We start from the raw sequence: 18,817 nt of genomic DNA, 5'->3' as shown, positions 1-18,817 counted from the left end.
TCTGCTGCCCCCCCGCCCCAGTGTCTGGCTGCACAAGGTGACACCAGCCTCTCAGACGCCGGCCAGTCCCCCACGTTCTTTAACTCATACCTTGTACATTTTGGTTCTAGTATGTGTATTTGGCTTTTTTCCTTTCTCTACTGAAATTCTTCATTTTCTACCTTTTCCTGTAGAAACAATCTGAATCTTCATTGTTTTCACCTGTGGGTCACTTCTGGATATTACTTCTCTTAACCGTTTTCCTCTGGATTGTGGGTCCCCATTTCTCCAGTTTTGCTGGTTATTTTATTTTTTTAAGATTTTATTTATTTATTTTACAGAGAGAGGGAGAGAGTAGGGGGAACAGCAGAGGGAGAGGGAGAAGCAGGCTCCCCGCCAAGCAGGAAACCCGATGCGGGGTTCCATCCCAGGACCCTGGGATCATGATCTGAGCCGAAGGCAGACGTTTAACACACTGAGCCACCCAGGCGCCCCTTGCTGGTTATTTTAAACGAGTCATTTTCCTCGTGTTGATGCGGACACACGAAGGCCCCGGCCAGGCTGTCCTGTGACTGTGGCTGCTGTGGGAGTTGGCATCCGTCTCCCTCAGTCCTCTCGGCAGCCATGGTGCTGGAAGCCGCAGCTACTGGACTTGCCCCTGTGGTCCATGCAGGAAGCATGTGTCCTTTCCCCAGTGGCTCCAGCAGAAGCCCCTGGATATCAAGGCTTGTGCCCGGGACTGAACGAGTGACTGGCCACCTGGAGTGGGCACTGGCCGAGGTGGAGGGGGAACAGGAGCAGAGAGCGTGTGGGCGGCGGGAGCGGCAGCTGGGTCTGGAGGAGCGCGGAGGCCGCAGGGCAGTGTTGGGCCAGGCGACAGGAGGTGTGTTTGGGAGGTAGCAGGGGCAGAGTTGTGCTTTAGGGAGACTGGCTGGGAGTGGACACCAGGGGCCGCGTTGCTCGGCCTGCACCACAGGTGGAGCCCTGGCTGTGAAGACGGCACCTATAAGGAACAAGCAGCTCATGCTCTCTGCCCTGACTCAGGGAACGCCGACCCCAGGCTGAGGGTCCTTTAGTCACTAGGCCACGTTTCATTCAGTCGGCACGGATTGGGTGCCTGCTGGGTGCTGGCCTCTGCCCCGGCAGCTCCGGGCTGGGAGGAGGGGATGATACGCAGACACACAGAAATGATGCCAGCGCTTCCAGGAGGTGGCGGACACGGCGGGGGGGTGGGGGTGGGGTTAGGGTTAGCAACTTAACCCGGGATTCGGAATTCACTGATGTTAGCTTCTGAACTGAAGGTGACCGCAAGTACCTGCCCCACTGTTTCCCGTTCGATTAACCCTCCAGGGTGCTTCCTAAGGAGTTAGGCTCTCGGTCAAGCAGGTCAGTAGAGTCTCAGGGCTTAGGTACCCTCCAGTGCCCGTTATGCAGATGGACAGACTGGCCTGTCACAGCCCCCCAGGGGTACAGGCTCGACTCCAGGACCCTTAGCGGGGGCAAAGCCCCAAGTCTGGAAGAACTCCACTGTGGCCTTTCTGAGCCCCAAGAGTATACTTTCAGGTAATCTCTACACCCGACACGGGGCTCGAACTTAGCCCCCAGAGAAGTACATAAAGCCCGGGAGTGGTGCACTCAGGTGGCACCCACTGTGTGCCAGGCACCTTTCTGCCCACCTCCCAGGCATCTCTCCCTAATCTTCGCTACACTTGGAGACACCTCGAGCCCATCAGGTTGACGAGAACTGACCATTTCTGAGCCCTGAGCTCCACTCCCTCGTGGATCACCAGGCACCAAGGACTTGGTTCTGTCTCTAGGGAACATAGACAAGTCCCTGGGACCCAGCTGGGGGCTCAGTCTGCCACCTGCAGGTAGGGGAGGAACTGTCCAGGTCTGGTCCCCAGTCCAGGCTCTGTTCCTCAAGCAGGCCTCACTGGCCTGGGGTTCTCTCTGTACAGACTCCTTGCAATGTGGAGGATGCCAGCTAGCAGATGCAGGAGCTCTGACCGCGATCCTACCCTTAATGCTAATCCTTGCTGCCCTCATTAGATTTTAATCCTGACCCTGCCCAGGTGTTTTTAAGGACTGCGTGAGACTGAGGTCAGCGGGGAGGGCAGTGGTTCCAGTCCCATGTGGGGCCCCCAGCCATGCTGTTCTCCAGGCTCGTCTTCCTACCCAAGGTTTCTGTGCCCACAGGAACCTCCCCTAGAGACCTCCTGGGTCCCACCTGCAGCCCCGACTCAGGCCATCCCCAGTACCATGCCTCCTCTGGCAGGCTCCTCCCAGCGATCTCCCCACCCAGCACACAATAGGTGCTCAATAAAGAACCCACCTTGGGCGCCTGGGTGGCTCAGTTGGTTAAGCAACTGCCTTCGGCTCAGGTCATGATCCTGGAGTCCCGGGATCGAGTCCCACATCGGGCTCCCTGCTCAGCGGGGAGTCTGCTTCTCCCTCTGACCCTCTTCCCTTTCGTGCTCTCTATCTCTCATTCTCTCTCTCTCAAATAAATAAATAAAATAAAATCTTAAAAAAAAAAAAAAAGAACTCACCTTTCCTCGACTCCAGTAGAGCGCTTCACTTTCTCTACCTTAACTGAGAATGGGTAGTCACCCCGAGGTTAAAGTGAGAAAAGTTCAGTAATAAGGAGGCCAGGTAACATTTATGGAACGTTTTGCCGGGCTGTTGCCTCATATATAACTGATGTTACATGCTGTGGATGCTGTTCACATATAACTCATCAGGTAATTCTTACAAAAACCGTGATCCACTACGTGCTGCCTGAATGAGTGAACGAGTGAATAAGGGAGCTGGAGCCCGGGACTTGCCTCTCCCTGAGGTCCGCCCCGCTCTGTGAGTGGCAGCTGGAAAGCCAGTGAGCAGAGCCTGAGCCCATCTGGGCGGGGCCGCGCCTGCCGGAGTCGGAGACGTGCTGGATCCAGCTCAGCCTGAAAGCGGCCTCTGCGACAGCACCACCCCTGCCCAGACACCGGAAAAACCCTCCCGCCTGGAGGAAGAAGTCTAGGGACGGAGGAGGAAGCTGCATTTTTTTAGGATGTGCGCTCCCCTCCCCCCCCACCCCCAACTCCTTGCAGTGTGCGGTTGGAAAGGGGAGGGTGCTGGGCATGTGCGTCCCACACCGTCTCTCCGCCACACCACAGACGGAAAATCCGAGTCCAGGAGTTTCCATGCTGGACTTTGTCATGTCCTGGGGCGGGGTGGGGTAGGGTGGCGTGGGCTGAGTTATTTTGAGTGTGCGTATGGGCAGTGCCTCTGCCGGCTGCCCAGAGCAGGTAAAGTAGTCTGGGGTGCAGAGGAGCTGGCCCTCAGACATCCCGCCCCCCAACCGTAATGGCCAAAGAGCCCGAGATCCGCTGTGCACTGCCCCCCGACTTCCACCTAACCCTAACCCTAACCCTTGGCTCCCTCCTGGAACCCCCTGCACCCCGCAAGTGCCGGTGTCCGGTCATCCTCCTAGGAAGCAGGGTCAGTGGGGCTCTGTGTGGAAGCCCCAGTTGCCTGACCTTGGGTCAGGGGCTGCCTGTCTCTGGATCTGACTCCTTTCATCTCTAAAAAGGGCCGAGAAACATCCTCTGTTTTAGGACTGTTGGAGGAGCTGGGGTGGTGAATGTGTTTTCGAGGTCAAGGGAGCAGACCCTGGGGCCGGGCCCCCTGCGTTCAAGTCCCAGCTCTGCTTCTACCCATTGCGTGACCTAGAAAGAGGGATAGAACCTCACGTGTCATGTTTCCTGCCAGGTCAAGGCTGGGCTCTCTCCAAGGCTTCTCAGAAAGTTTCAGCCCAAAGGATCTAGTAATGGCCCCTTGGGCCTTCGTTTCCCTGACTTGGATGCTCGTGACTGTTGGGCGCCTCCCAGCTCAGGGTTCCCTAGGACCTAGGTGAGGTGCGGGGCATAGACTCTTTTCAGCTCCTGCCCCCTCTGTTTGCTCTTGTTAGGGTTGGGACAGTATGCTACATGGGAGCGGGGCCCGGTGCCAACATCCTCCAGGGTGGGTGTTGAGGAACTTGACCTTCTGAAATGCCACGCATCACAGGAATGCCAGGATTTTAAGCATTAGGCGTGAAGAAAAACCCCTGCAATGAAGCCAGGACACTCCATCGGTTTTGGGGCACTTCCTGACTCAGAGGTAGTCAGATGTACCCAGCATCTGGGTACGAGGAAACCCGGGGACACGTCCTGCCGGGTCTGCCCTCTCGCGCGCTCCACCGTGCGTGCGTGGGTGCCTTCCTTCCTTCTGGCCACCTGCCCCTTCCCCGACCCAGCCGGCCCAACCTGCGGGTGACGCCCTGGCGGGCTCTGGACCGCTGTCCCTCAGCCTCAGTCTCCCGCCTCCGGTGGGGAAGTGCCGGGCGCAGACGACCCCTACCGCCTCCAGACCCGGCTGGGGTCTCCCGCCCTCCCACGCAGGCACTCTCCACCCCGCCCCTCCCGGCTCGCCGCAGCGGGGCGGGGCGGGGCGGGGCGGGGCGGGGCGGGACGGGGGCAGAGTCCGCCCCCTCCCCTCGGGCTGCTCCGCCCTGGCCCCGCCGCTCCCCTGCCTTCCCTTCCACGCCCCGCCCTGCCCTGGCAGGGCCTGGCTCCGCGGCCATGTGACCCCGCGGCCTGGCCGGGCGCGACGGGACGCGCTGGGACCGGCGTCGGGGGTCGCGGGCGCGGCCCGGGGCGGGGGCGGGGGCGGCATGGAGCGGAGGTGGGTCTTCGTACTGCTCGACGTGCTGTGCGTGCTGGTCGGTAAGAGTCGCGCGACCCGTGTGGTGGGGGAGGACCGCCCGCCCGGCGGTACACGCCCCGGGCCCCCGAAGGTTGGTTTGTGGGGGCGGATCAGGCAGGCCCCTCGGGGCGCGGGGCCTCGCGGACTGCCTCCGCGGCCCGGTGCCAGCGGGCTCCCTTCCCGGCCTCGGTTTCTCCCGGCCGTCCCGGGTTACCCCGCCCGCTGCAGCAGGAAGTCGCAGCAGAGGGGCTGCACGCGCCTCCCTCCCCGCCGCACCCGGCCGGGGCGGTGATTCAGGAGGGCGGCGGTCCGGGTTTGGGGTGCGGCCGCGGGTCACCCGGGCGGACCTCCACCCCCTGTCCCAGGATCGACGTCCCCAGCGGGCACACAGCTGGTCGGTGGGAGTCGGACCCCCTGCTCGGGCGGGGGAGAGATGGAGAGAAAGGCTGGGCCCCGGGCTACCCGTGAACCCGGCGCCTCCGGCGGCCCGGACCAAACCTGTCGGGCGGGTTTGCGGGCCAGGCTGGGGGAGGGGGCGGCCGGAGGCCCCCTCCCCGCCCTTCCCCCAGGGTCCCGGGAACAAAGGCCGAGTGTTTGCTCTGGGGCTGTGCGGACAATGGCCCCAGAATTCTACCCTCGGCGCGGGGAGGGGCCCCTCGGGCCTAAATCGCCCCCCCCAGGACCGCTCCCTCCCCGCCCCCATTTGGGGTTCCTGCTCCTCCGCCGGGGTCGGAGGGGTAATCCCTGACGGATTGGAAAGGCAAGTCTCTCCTCCTGAGCCCCAGACCCTAACCCTGACCTCTTTGGAGTGGGCCGGTTGGCAGCAGGAAGAAGTCCCCAGGGGGCGTCTGCCAGCCCTAGCGGTCATTTATTGAATACCTGTTATTTATATTTAAACATCTGTGTGGCACCTCCTGTATTCTAGACGAGAAGTGACATGCACATAATGAAGCCATTTCCACCAAACAGTCCGTCGGGCAGGTTCTCTTTGCCCAGAGAGGTTCAGGCACCTGCTGGAGGTCACACAGCAGCTACCCGTGGTGCTGAGATTAGGTTGTGTGTTGGTTGCTTCTTTGTGCCAGGAGCTAGAGGCCCAGGCAGACCCGGCTCCCATTCTTGAAGCTTCAGCCCATAAAAAGCTGAGTTTCATAGGGTGACAAGGGGGCCCTGATGAAAATATGGGCTGTGTGTGTGTGTGTGTGTGTGTGTGTGTGTGTGTTGGAGGGGGTGGTGATGTAAAGGCAGGGATGTTCTGCAGGTGTCTGCCATGAGGGCATGAGCCAGTGTCCTAGGCAGAGAGAGGCCCCAGATCCAGTGCTCGGAGCTCTACTTCCCAAACCCACAGCTCTGGTTCCAGTCGAGGGTGACTGAGTCTGCACTGGAAGGGGCTGGGGGACAGGAATTGGGAGACTGACCTCGCTGCCCAGGCACCTTGTACCAGCCTCTTTGCCCTGCTCTGGGGGCAGGGATGAGGCTTAACTTGATGTCTCAGCATATTCTGACCCTGGCCTCCCCCCACCCCCAACTCTGGGGGGCTCCTCCCTGGCTTCTCGGCCTCCAGCCTTGCCCTCACTGATGTACGAAAACATGCTCTGTTCCTTTGTTCCCAACTGTCTGATGCCTTCCCGCTCACTCCCAGCAAGATTCCCATTCTTTTTTTTTTTTTTTTAAGATTTTTTAGAGAGAGACCGACCGCAGGAGTGGGAACTCAAGCGGGGGGAGTGGGAGAGGGAGAAACAGGCTCCCTGCTGAGCAGAGAGCCTGATCCCAGGGTCCTGGGCATCGTGACCTGACACGAAGGCAGACGCTTAACCACTGAGCCACCCAGGCGCCCCAAGATTCCCCTTCATATAATACCCTCCACCCCCAGCCCCCAGCTCTCCAGCTCTGCAGGCATGGACCCACCTCTGGACCTTTGCACTGGCTGTTACCTCTCCCTGGTGCTCTTCTCCAGATCTGCCCTGACCTTCCTCAGCTCCCTCAAGCCACCTTTTCTGTGTGGCCTACCTGACAAGCCCATAGTCTCCCTGATTCCAGTTGCGGTCCCTAAGCCTCACAGCTCCGTGGGCAGACCTCTGTGTTTCCTGAGTCAGCACTAAGTTTGGTCTCTTGGGAGGAGGAGGAGTTGGCCTTGTCCCTGACTCCTGTGGTATTCAGGCCACAGAAGAGTCACACCCTTTTATACTTGTCACCTGCCGTGCTGGGGGCAAAGGACACCCTGCCTGTATTTGTCACCCTCAGCTCAGCAGGGCCCTGGGACCCCAGAGCCACAGCTGCTGAAACTTGTGGCTCCTGAACGTGTCTTTGGATCGAGCTGTGGAGGCCCTTGGTCTGCCCAGGGGTCTGCCCAGGGTCTGTAGGCATCTCAGCTCTGCCCCTTACTGTGGTGTGTCCCTGGTCTCTCTGGCTGGCTGTAGAGTGAAGGGCAGGGAGTTCTCTCTTTTAAAAGATGCTTATTTTTTTTTTTAAAGATTTTATTTATTTATTTGAGAGAGAGAGAGAGAATGAGAGATAGAAAGCACGAGAGGGAAGAGGGTCAGAGGGAGAAGCAGACTCCCTGCTGAGCAGGAAGCCCGATGTGGGACTCGATCCCGGGACTCCAGGATCATGACCTGAGCTGAAGGCAGTCGTTCAACCAACTGAGCCACCCAGGCGCCCTAAAAGATGCTTATTAAACATGGGCGCAGGCCGAGCCCTGGGAAGGCTCCAGGGACAGCCTTGAGCATGGCGGACCCCCCTCGTGTGCTTGGTGAACTCAGGTATCACACGGTGCATAAATACAAGCGTGCCAAGAGACATGGAGAACAGACATTTCATCTATGAAAGGGGTGCCAAGGTGTCAGGAAGGTGGCTGGATGGAGCTGTTTGGAGGGAAGTCAGAGATGTTTTGGGCAGTGAGGACGGGTGCCAGGTTCCTGTTTGGGTGCCTGTGGAGTTTGCTCAGGGAGGAGACAGGAGGCTGGAGGGAAGTGAGGAAGGGGAGGGGCTGGGAGATGTGGGGTGGGGGCTGTACAATGGGCCTGGGGAGGATTTTGGTGTTTATCTGTGGATGATGGGGAATCACGAGGGGGTTTTAATGGGGCAGCAGCCTCCCATTTGCCAGGCTGGTGTGGAGGTGGGAAACCAGGGGACCAAGGCAGGTGGCCCTGGGGCTTTGCTGGTGGGGGTGTGCAGCTGGGGGAGAACCATGTGGCCACTGGCTTCTCTCCCCTGCCCCCAGCCTCTCTGCCTTTTGCCATCCTGACGCTTGTGAACGCCCCATATAAGCGAGGGTTCTACTGTGGAGATGACTCCATCCGATACCCCTACCGTCCAGACACCATCACACATGGGCTCATGGCTGGGGTCACCATCACGGCCACCATCATCCTTGTAAGGCAGAAGAGGCTTGGAGGGTGGGGGCTGGGGTGTGGGATGGTCTTTGGGGAAGAGGACCCCCTTTGGAGTTCCCACAACCCCAGCCAACTCAGGGAGGCTGGGAGCCCTTAACCCCCTTCCGTGGGGAGGGCCCAGGCCCAGGGAGCCAGGGCTGGTGGACATGCTCACAGCCGGTGCCCCAGCCCTGCCGCAAGGCCCCATGGCTGCTCCCTGTGCAGGTCTCAGCTGGGGAGGCCTACCTGGTGTACACAGACCGCCTCTATTCCCGCTCCGACTTCAACAACTATGTGGCCGCCGTCTACAAGGTGCTGGGCACCTTCCTGTTTGGGGCTGCAGTGAGTCAGTCGCTGACAGACCTGGCCAAGTACATGATCGGCCGCCTGCGGCCCAACTTCCTGGCGGTGTGTGACCCTGATTGGAGTCGCGTCAACTGCTCCATCTACGTGCAGGTGGAGAGGGTGTGCAGGGGAAACCCCGCCAACGTCACTGAGTCCAGGTGGGTGCCGGGATAGCAGCCTTCACTCTGGGCCATGCTGGGGACCCCCAGCTGCAGATATTCCCAGCCCTGGGGGAGGAGTGGGCCCTGCAGGAGGACCCTTAGGAACTGAATGTGGAAGAATGAGAAGGTTAAGGAGGCAACTCCCTGAGCAGAGGATTGTGGGGGTGAGGCCGGGTGGGGCCTGTGGGCCTGGGGGGTGTGGGGGGCATGAGGTGGGGCGGGATGTCAGACCCCGCTGGCCTGCTTCTCTGCTTTGTACTCTCGCAGTCTCTGATCAACTTTTCCATTAATTGCCATTACTGTTTTCCTTTTTATTATTTTATTTTATTTTTTTAGTAAGTGTTGTGATACGTCAGGTTTCTTTTTTTAAGATTTTATTTATTCATTTGAGAGAGAGAGCACGAGTGGTGGGGGTGGGGGCAGAGGGTGAAGCAGACTTCCCACTGAGCAGGGAGCCTGATGCAGGGCTCAATCCCAGGATCCTGGGATCATGACCTGAGCAGAAATCAGGAGTCAGATGCTTAAGCAGATGAGCCACCCAAGCATCCCCTTATTTTCCTTTTTAAAAGATTGAAATAAAATTCACATAGCTAGGGGTGCCTGGGTGACTCTGTTGGTGAAGCGTCTGCCTTCAGTTCAGGTCATGATCTCAGGGTCCTGGGATCGAGTCCCACATCGGATCGGGCTCCCTGCTCCGCGGGAAGCCTGCCCCTCTCTCTCCCTCTGCTGCTCCCCCCCCCCGCTTGCGCTCGCTCGCTCTCCAATCAATCAATCAATCAATCAATCAAATCTTTAAAAAAATTCACATAGCTAAAATTCACGAATTTAACTATTTTAATGGGTACAATTCATTGATTTTTTTTAGTAAATCACAGTGTTGTGCACCCATCTCCACTATCTTACTCCAGAATATTTTCATCACCCCAAAAAGAAGCTCCATGTCCATTAGTTACCAGCACCCTATCCGTCTGCCCATCCGCATCCCAGTCCCCAGCCCCTGGCACCCACCAGCCCCCTCCTGTTGTGGTCATGCCTTTCCTGATGATTCACAAATGCGGAGTCCCACACCATGTGGCCTCTCATGTCTGGCTTCCTTAATGTTTCAAAGCTTACCCGTGTCTTAGCGTCTGTGTGTGTTTGCAGCACCTGTTTTGGGGCTCTTGTTCAGTGGGTGTGTCTCTGTGATTGTTTTGTCTTCCTGATGGATGTGCCGGTTCTCACTGTGAGCCCTTTGTCTCCCCTAGTGGTTTTGTTTTCAGTGTCTGTTTTGTCTCCCAGCAGTGTAGCCACACTGGCTTTCTTGTGGTTGCTGTTTGCATGGAATATTTTTACCATTTGTGTACTTTTCAACCTATTTGTATGTTTGAACCTAAAGTGAGTCTCTAGTACACAGCCTAAAGTTAGGTTATTTTGTAAATCTATTTTGTAATCTCTGCCTTTTAATTGGAGAGGTTAATACATTTACATTCATTGTAACTACTGATCAGGAACGGCTTCTGCTGTCTTGTTATTTGCTTTCTACATAGTCTGTTTTTATGTTGACTTTTACATTTTCTTCATTACTGCCTTCTTTTATGTTAAATAGTTGACTATGTAAGGAGTTTGTGGCCATATGGCGCTACCCCCTTATGAGATTATTTTCACAAATTATATTTTTATACATCGTGTGTTCATCAACTTAGATTTATAATTACTATTTTATGCAGTTTTTAAAACATTGAGGTATAATTGGCATATACCACCGTATTAGTTTTAGGTACACAACACAACAACATTTGTATTTATCTTGAAATGGTCACCGCAGTAAGTCTAGCTAACAACCGTCTCTGTATATGCAGTTAAAAAAAATTATTAGAAAAACCAGGAATCATTAGCCACAAGTATATTAATACTGATGTTTGTATTGTGTAATTACCTTTGCTGGTGCTTCTCAGGTCTTTGTGTGAGTTTGACTTACTGTCTAGTACCCTTCGTTTCTCCTGAAAAGACTCCCTTGTGGTATTTCTTATAGGGCAGGTATTGGAGCAATGAATTATCAGTTTTTGTTTATCTGGGAACGTCTTAATTTCTCCTTCATTTTTAGGGGATAACTTTGCTAGATATAGAATTCTTGGTTCCTTTGAATGTGCCATCCCGCTGCCTCTGGCTTCCAGGGCTTCTGATGAGAAACCAGCTGCAAACCGAATTGTACTGAGGGCCCTTGTTCAGGAGGAGTTTCTTCTCTTGCTACTTGCACGATTCTCACTGACTGTCCTTTGGCAGGTTGATTACACTGTGTCTCTCTAAGTTTCTCCTTTGAGAGTTCATCAAGCTTCTTGGGTGTGTCGATTAATGCTTTTGATCCAATTAGGGAAGTGTTCAGCCATTATTTCTTCAAAGACTCTGCCCCTGTGTACCTCTCCCCTCTTTGGGTTCCCACTGTGTGGGTGGAGTCCCTGGTGCCCACTTCTGTTTCTCCCTTTTTTTTTTTTTTTTTTACTCTCCGTTTGTCCGACTGAATTGTCTCCGTCGACTTGTGTCCGTGGTTACTCTTCTGCCCATTCAGATCTGCTAGTGATCTTTTCATTTTGGATACTGCTCTTTTCAGCTCCAGAATTTCTGTTTGGTTCCTTTAGATAACCTCTGTCTCTTGGTTAGTATTCTCTATTTAGTGAGACATTGTGTAGCTCTTTGAACAGATTTTAAATGGCGGTTGAAACGTCTTTGTCCAGTAAGTCTAGCGCCTGGGCTTCCTCAGGGACAGCTTCTATTAATAGATGTTTTTCCCCTGTGTGTTGGACACACTTTTTTTCCCTGCATGCTCTGTACTTATTTGGTTGAAAACTGGGCATTTTTTATATTGTAATGTAGCAACTCTGGAAATCGGATTGTAGTCCCCTTCCCAGGGATTGTTGTTGGTGTTTGTTACAGTTGTTGGCTGGTCGGTTAGCGACCTTTCTGAACTAATTTTGCAAATTCTGTATTCTTTGTCATGTGTGGTCATGAAGTTCTTTCTCTTAGCTGGGTGATCAGCTAGTGATTTGATAGAGATTTCCTTAGACACCTGGCCCCAGGAGAAATCTATCTCTCAGAGTTTACAGATGGGCTCTGTGTGCTGTGCTGGGCCTGCCTTCAGTGTGCAGCCAGGCTTTCTGTTTGTTGTGCAGTACCTGAAGGTCAGCCAGAGGTGAGAGCAAAGGGCTTCTTTCCGGAGCTTCCTCTCAGGTCTTTGTGCTTCAGCTGCTGTGCATCACCCTGGAGAGCAGTGACAAACATTTGTTGTAAATGTTTCAGAGCAATGCCCCAGGTAGCTGCCTCAGCACCGGGAGAGTGGGGTACAGCCCCTCAGATCCACCAGATGGGGTCCAAACAGACAATCACAATTCTGTGCAGAGAGGTCTGTTCTGCTCTTGGTACATGTGGCCACTGTCAGTGCACTTCTGTTTGTACAGATGTTTTTCATTTCTCTTACAGACGGCTGGACCTTTGGAGTTTCTTTCTTGGCTGCTTTCTCTTATCCACTTATGTCCTTTTTGCTAAAACTTGAATTTAATTCTTGTGTCAAGTACCACAGATGGAAAATAATCCTGAAACTGTGGTGTTAACTGTTTGCCAGACACAGTTGTCTGCCCTGGTTCCAAGTCTGTGGCCTACAATGTCCTTGTTAAAGACTGTGAGCCCCAGTTGGGGACTTTCTGTTGCGTGGTCAGAGAAGGGAAAAGGGGCCATGTTTCCCCATAAAACCCTCCCTGTGCTGGTACCCAGACTGTGGGAAACACAGTGAGATGGGGGCCCTGGGGGTTTCAAAAGCAGAAATGGGAGTGAGCTCCCCCATCTCTGAGCCTGGGCCCTGGGCTCTGTTCTCTGTGCGGCCCTCCTGATGCCTGTCCTCTCCTTTCTTAGGCTGTCTTTCTATTCCGGACACTCCTCCTTCGGGATGTACTGCATGATGTTCTTGGCGGTGAGTCTTTTTCTCAGGAATGGCTTGTGGGACTGGCCAAGTCGCTGCCTTCCCTGGGCCTCAGTTTTTCCTTCTGTAGAAGAGGTGGGTGGAGGTGGTGATGGGTTGTTGGGCTGACAGGTGTGGAGGCCCCCGGCCTTCTGGCTCCATGTTCCCGGCCCCAGAGCTCCCATCTGTGCCCTGGGTGTGGGGTGAGCTCGGCTGGCTCCTAGGCTGATGGCTGCCCTCTGGCCCCCCAGCTCTACGTGCAGGCGCGGCTCTGCTGGAAGTGGGCGAGGCTCCTGCGGCCCACAGTGCAGTTCTTCCTGCTGGCCTTTGCACTCTACGTTGGCTACACCCGTGTGTCTGACCACAAGCACCACTGGAGCGATGTCCTCGTTGGCCTCCTGCAGGGGGCGCTCGTGGCCATCCTCACCGTGAGCTCCTGGGCTTGACGTCCGCTGCGTCCTGGGACCCTCCTGTCCTCCCCACTCGTGTTCCCCCTCGGAGCCCATTCCTCACCCCCACTGCCTTGCCGGGTCCCCTCCCCTGCTCCCAGCAGCTCTTGCCTTCTCTCCTAGGTTTGCTGCATCTCCGACTTCTTCAAGTTCCGGCCTCCACAGCGCTGCCTGGAGGAGGAGGAGCTGGGACGGAAGCCCAGCCTGGCACTGACGCTGACCCTGGGTGAGGCTGACCGCAACCACTGTGGGTACCCGGTCTCCTCCTCCTGAGGCAGGGCCCCGGGCTCTGGGTCCAGCTAGGTATGAGCTGTGTTTATGGCCCTGGCTGGGCCCTCCCCCGGGGTGGTGATGGGGGCTCTGGATGGGCTCCAGGTGCCCCGTGCTGGCGGTTGGCAGGTGTTCCACCAACCCCACCTCTTGTGCACTGGACCCATGGCCTGGGGGTGCACAGTGCGGCCCCAGTGTTGGGAAGGGGGACCCTGTGCTCTCAGCTCCCTCAGAACCCCCTTTTGTTGGATTAGAGAGCTCCAGATAGATGCTGTTTTTGTAAAGTGTAATGTATATGTGGACTTTTAGTAAAATAGAGAGTGTTTGCTCGACACGTGGTGTCAGCCTCTGTTCTTACGGCCATTCTGAGCACGGTTCCTGCAGCAGATGGGGGGACGCTTCCCTGCTGGGGGCTCAGCGGAGCTCAGGTGTCAGAGAAGCTGGTGGCAGTGTTGTCGTCTGGAGACGCAGGGAGAGTGGCCCACTCCCTCCCTGGCCTCACCCCGTGTGTGTCTTCATCTGGCTGTGGACTCGTATTGATCACACCCTTTAATAAGCTGGTAAACCTCAGTGTTCCCTGAGTTGTGTGAGCCCTAGGAGAGCAGGTCGTGGGAACGTGCAGTCTAGTCAGTGGGTCAGAAGCACTGGTAACGGCCTGGGGCTGGTGGCATTCTCGGAGGTGGGTGTGGTCTTGTAGGACTGAGTCCTTAACTGGATGCTCTCTGCGGGCAGACTGTCCGAATTGAGTTCTCAGACACTACCCCCCACCCCCCAATGTCGAAATTGGGTCTGGAAACCAGAAGAATTGCTGTTTGTGACCTGGTTAAGTGAACAAGGTGAATGAAAGTAACAGCCAGGCCCTCACGGGCTTCCTCTGGTCCTGTCAGCAAGGGGGAAGGCTGGAGGAAGCAGGCACAGCTTGGCACAGCGCCCAGGGCAAGGGTCCGGCACAGCTGTACGAGGCTCCTGCTATTGTCTGGGCCCCAAGGAGGGCTCGGGTTGGGGAAACTCCGAGTTCAAGTTAGGGTGCAGAATTTGTCTCCATGGCCCTCCCCTCACAGTAGGGAGGCCTTTGCTGAAAGCCCCCCACCCTCCCCTAGTACAGGCCCCCCAATGGAAACACTCAAGCAGAAATTCAGATGGAGCTCAGAGCCTATCAGAGGGGCTGGAGATCCGGCTGGCAGCCTCAGGTGGCCTGCAGGGCTGCGCCCCAGGTCTGCCGCTGTGGAGCCTGAAAGGTCCCCGGTGGGGTGTGGGCCTAGGGCCGGACTTCTTATCCCCTTTCCGCTCGGGGATATTCTCCCTCCCTCCAACGGACCCTGCCCTCGATCCTCCCGTCTCAGCAGCGCCCACCTTTAACGGACGTGCCTGGGCCTCCTGGGGCTCCAAGTCTGTCTGCGTCCGGCCTTCCTGGAGGACTTGTCCTGATTCTTCCCTGCTAGTCACGCACATGGGGCTCCAGAACCAGCTCCTCTTCCTCTGTCCTCAAATGACAACTCCCCGCCATTCACAGAAGTGAACAGCAGGGAAGTAAAATGGAGACTAACTGCTAGAAATACATACTTTTTAAAAAAGAAGATGTGGGGGCGCCTGGGTGCTTCAGTCAGTTAAGTGTCTGCCTTCGGCTCAGGTCGTGATCCCAGCGAGCCCTGAGTCGGGCTCCCTGCTTGGCGGGGAGTCTGCTTCTCCCTCTCCCTCTCCCTCTGCCTGCCTCTGCCCCAGCTTGTGCTCTCTCTCTCTCTCAAATAAATAAAATCTTAAAAAAAAAAAAAAATGTGTTCAAAACCTTAGTGTAGGGGAAACCTTTTGTAATTGGGGAAAACAGAGAAAGTGAAATTGAGGAAAATCCGGGGTCTGGGCCAGAGCAGTGGCTCAAGAAACAGAAGGCACTGTGAGTGGTGGGTCCCTGGAGCAGGGAGACGCGAGCGAGATGCCAGGCCTCTGGAGCGGGCTGTGAAGGGGCTGGCACCTTGAGACGATTGTAGAACGTACGGAGCTCCCTGTTCCAAGGACAGTGTAAATGGTGGGTTTGGTTTTTGTACTAAATATGTGTAAAACAGGTTACTTATTTTTAAGTGTTTTATTTGTCCCCAGAAGCTGTTTTATTCCATACCCCTCTCAGGGTGTTCCGGTCAGGCCTCAGCATGATGACATAGCCTGGGGGCAAAGACGCAGCCTTGCAGCCCCTTGCTGGAGACGGTCTCCCCAGCCACCACGACTTTACTCTCGGTGCTGCGGCAGGTGGGGAGGAGGGAGCCCGGATGCCGCAGAACGCCAGCATGCTGGACATCAGGAACTCGGCTTCATCACCGTGAAGCTGCTCGGGGCTGGGGAGCCTGGGCATTCTGGGACGCAGTAGAAGGCAGTGACTGAGCCCTGGCTGCATGTGAGGAGGATGTACCCAGGCTCGGGGGGTGTGTCTGTGTCAGTGAAGGGGGCGAGGTTCCCAGCCAGACCTCAGAGGGAGCCGGGAATCTGGGAGCAGATGGGAATGACGGAGTTAGGTGCCCCTGTTAGCACCCATGGCCGCACTCTTCCCTGGTGCGATGACCTTGAAGGCCAAGACCACAGTGATGCTTTGGACCAAAAGAGTGGAAACAGCCATGGTAGAAACCACTCTGAATGCAGTTTGACAGCCAATGAGGTGTAAGGAGCAGGAAAGCAGAAGGTGAAGGAGGTGAGCAAGACAGAGCTGAGGGTTCGGTGGTTGGCCTTGACCAGGAGAGGGCTCGGTGCTCCACGGAGACCATAGGACCACAGCCGTGAGGCCAGACAAACAGAGCTGTGCTAGCCAGACCCCTCTCCAGAGTCCTCAAAAGGCATAAAGGTCACAGCCTCTGGTCACAGTAAGCTTCCTGCTTACCGTTTGAGTCACAATCGTCTGGACACTTGGCACGCTTGTCTGCATTGGTGAGAAAGCGGAGGTGAACTTTCTGGGTTCAGTGGTTCTTACCGATTAGGAAAAGTTGGGACATTTTGGTACACCAGGCAGAGATGCCGGGAAGCTCTCATGTACGGCTATCCTCCTTACAGTTTCACGGAGAAAACAGTAGGTCTTTGTTTTCCTCTTTTTCCAAAGGGGATTTTTCTGTCGATTCTCCTTGGAAACTCCTAGATTCTTAGCCATGGAAATATCATTTCTCATGGCCTCTTCTCAATGCCCAACATTTCCCCTACTTTCTGATGTTTTTTGAAAAACCCTTCCTAACTGACCATTGGATGAAAAGCAGGAATTTGTTTTTGAGTTTTTTAGGTGTAAAATGCTAGTGTGGTTTTGTGGGAAATCCTGCTTCCTTTGGTATAGGTGCATACTGAAGTAATGAGGAGTGAGGTTATGTGATGTCTATAACCTACAATCTTTCATGATGCAAAAATGTGAAGCAAATGTGGCAAAATTATAATACTTGTAAAGTCTCTGCGTTTGTGTTCATTATGTCACTCTATATTTTGAGAAATTTTATAATCCAAAAAAGGAAAATTCTGCCCAAGGGAATTTTCCTAAGTTAAACAGTATCCATGCATTTCTTATTTTCCAAATGATCCGTATTTAAGTTGCAACAACATAAAATCCTGATTGAAAAACAAGATTATATTAATCTTTAATATAAATTAAATACAATTAAAAATTAATGTGGGTTACCACCTGATATAAGAAGGCAGTTTTCCGGGGACGCCTGGGGGGCTCAGTCCTTAAGCGTCTGCCTTCGGCTCAGGTCATGGCCCCAGGGTCCTGGGATCGAACCCCGCATCGGGCTCCCTGCTCAGCGGGAAGCCTGCTCCTCCCTCTCCCACTCCCCCTGCTTGTGTTCCCTCTCTCAAATAAATAAATAAAATCCTAAAAAAAAAGGGGGGGCAGTTTTCCCCATTCATTAACCACAGGCAGTGGTGGTGACAGCCTTGTCCCCTTGTCACTCTGAACATATGTAAACAGAGGGAGAGGGAGGGAGATCGAATTGTAGAATTAAAAAACCTCTGATTTTTCAACACATTTTCAGCAGCTGGACAGCTCCTAGGGCTCCTCTATCAGCTGGTGGACTCCAGCCATATCTGAGACAAACATGCCAGTATTTTGGTTAGCCTGATTTTTCACAGTTGTGATTTGTGGGAAGAAGCAGCCCAGTTTATACATTTAATAGCCCAATTTTGGGTGAATCCAGGACTTTGGGTGAGAATCTCCAGTTGGGAAAAGGCTGGAACGGCTGGCCATTGGTACCTGCCCTGTAAAGGTGCACAGCTCCTCTGCATCGTGTCTTCTCCCAGCCCCCAGAGGACCCGCTCACCTCGTACATTGTCGGAGACAAATAGCCACACCTCGTCCAGCCATGGTGTGGCAGCAGCAGCAGTGTTCCCGAGGCCAGAGCGGCATCCCTGGAGGCCACCTGGAAACCGACACTTGGCACTCTGCAGAAGACCTGAGGGAACTTGGGTGACCTAAATGGGAAGGAACAAAAAAGCATGTTCCATTTTCTTTTTAGTGGAAACAATCCAGGAGGATATTTCTGTGATATCCACTTGAAAAATACACCTACCTTTCATCTGCCATGAAAAGTGCTGTGTGTATTAAACAGCTGTATTCTCCGTAAGAAGTGAGGCCATCAGGGTTTTGTTCACGGCATGTTCCACGTTCAACGTCATGGCAAGGTCTACCTGGACAAGACTGCTAAGGAGCTATTTCTAGGAGCTGCTGAGGTTTGCTGCAGCCTGTGGGGTTTTCCTTCTCCCCATCATTCCTGCCGGTGTGAAGAGCACCCCACTCCCTGAGTCCTGTGCATTCTGGTTTTCCATGGTGACAGAGGTATAAAGACACACTCTCCCAACTCTGGAGAGGACAGACGTTCAGCTCTGCCCTGCCTCATCCTCATCTCCACTTGTGGGAAATTGCAGAGTTTGTCAGTGTCCCCATCTGGAAAGAAGTAGCTGGAGAGGTCCCTGCAGGGACGCCTGGGGCTTGGAATTGGGAATGGTCTGGCCAGGTCCTGACAGTCACATCAGGGAGCTCTCCAGTGTTTTCCATTCCCTGCCATACGCCACGTAGATCTGATTCCCTGGGGACACATCAGGCAGGAGACTGATGTTCCTATTGGTCTCCTTTGTAAACCCCATGGCTGGGACATGCACGTAGTTTCTGAATATCCACCTGCACTGCAGGAGGGGCGTTAGGGGGGCAAAACCATCTATGCATGTGATGATTATCTCCTAGGCCACTTGCAGGGCACCATTTGGTGCTTTGTCCAAATATGGAAGGCACTAGTGACATGTGGCCCTTTAAGTTAATTTAAACTCATAAAATGAAGATCTGGTTTGTCAGCCACAGGAGTCATATTTGAAGCGTAAACTAGAGGGCAAGATGAAGGAAAGTTCTGTTCTTGCAGGGATTCTACTGAAAAGTTTTTGTTTGGAGGATCAACAGTAAGGCTGTTGACTTAGGGTTAAGGTTAGTGCTGGGGTCAGGATAGGTCAAGGTCATTCTAAGGGAGTGAGAACTTAGATCCACATCCCTGGTGGTTGAATGTCTACATCAATTACTTGGAATTTTTCTGCATTAAAAAAAAGTAAAATGAAGGGGGAAATAGACAAGGGTGCAGT

At 54.5% G+C, this 18,817-nt stretch overlaps 1 protein-coding gene across 10 annotated transcripts; it reads left to right on the top strand.

Annotated features, from left to right (window-relative positions):
* Nucleotides 1-4,551: 4,551 nt before the first annotated feature.
* Nucleotides 4,552-16,645, top strand: PLPP2 (phospholipid phosphatase 2). Of its 10 annotated transcripts, none has more exons than XM_027586571.2 (7): nucleotides 4,552-4,727; nucleotides 7,928-8,079; nucleotides 8,304-8,581; nucleotides 12,467-12,524; nucleotides 12,764-12,940; nucleotides 13,085-13,187; nucleotides 14,578-15,308. In XM_027586571.2, exons 1-7 carry the CDS (start codon nucleotides 4,676-4,678, stop codon nucleotides 14,748-14,750), a joined length of 993 nt encoding a protein of 330 aa, XP_027442372.1. In that variant the 5' UTR covers nucleotides 4,552-4,675; the 3' UTR covers nucleotides 14,751-15,308. The 10 variants fall into 10 exon arrangements, with proteins under 10 accessions (XP_027442372.1, XP_027442371.1, XP_027442380.1 ...); XM_027586570.2 differs by having other exon boundaries at nucleotides 14,575-15,308; XM_027586579.1 differs by lacking the exon at nucleotides 14,578-15,308 and adding an exon at nucleotides 15,354-16,645 and having other exon boundaries at nucleotides 4,554-4,727.
* The last annotated feature ends 2,172 nt before the right edge of the window (nucleotides 16,646-18,817 follow it).

Source organism: Zalophus californianus, chromosome 1 (genome assembly GCF_009762305.2).
Source record: "Zalophus californianus isolate mZalCal1 chromosome 1, mZalCal1.pri.v2, whole genome shotgun sequence".
In the NCBI taxonomy this organism is placed as follows: Eukaryota; Metazoa; Chordata; class Mammalia; order Carnivora; family Otariidae; genus Zalophus; species Zalophus californianus.
The sequence above is the reverse complement of the archived record's forward strand: the minus strand, read 5'-3'. Positions and strand labels throughout refer to the sequence as shown.

Excerpts from the sequence above, each read along its gene's own strand:
- PLPP2 (XM_027586570.2), top strand. The coding sequence starts at position 4,676 with ATGGAGCGGAGGTGGGTCTTCGTACTGCTCGACGTGCTGTGCGTGCTG. Across the intron at positions 8,080-8,303 it reads TCACGGCCACCATCATCCTT|GTCTCAGCTGGGGAGGCCTA; the intron begins GTAAGGCAGAAG and ends CTCCCTGTGCAG. Across the intron at positions 13,188-14,574 it reads GGCACTGACGCTGACCCTGG|CAGCGCCCACCTTTAACGGA; the intron begins GTGAGGCTGACC and ends CTCCCGTCTCAG.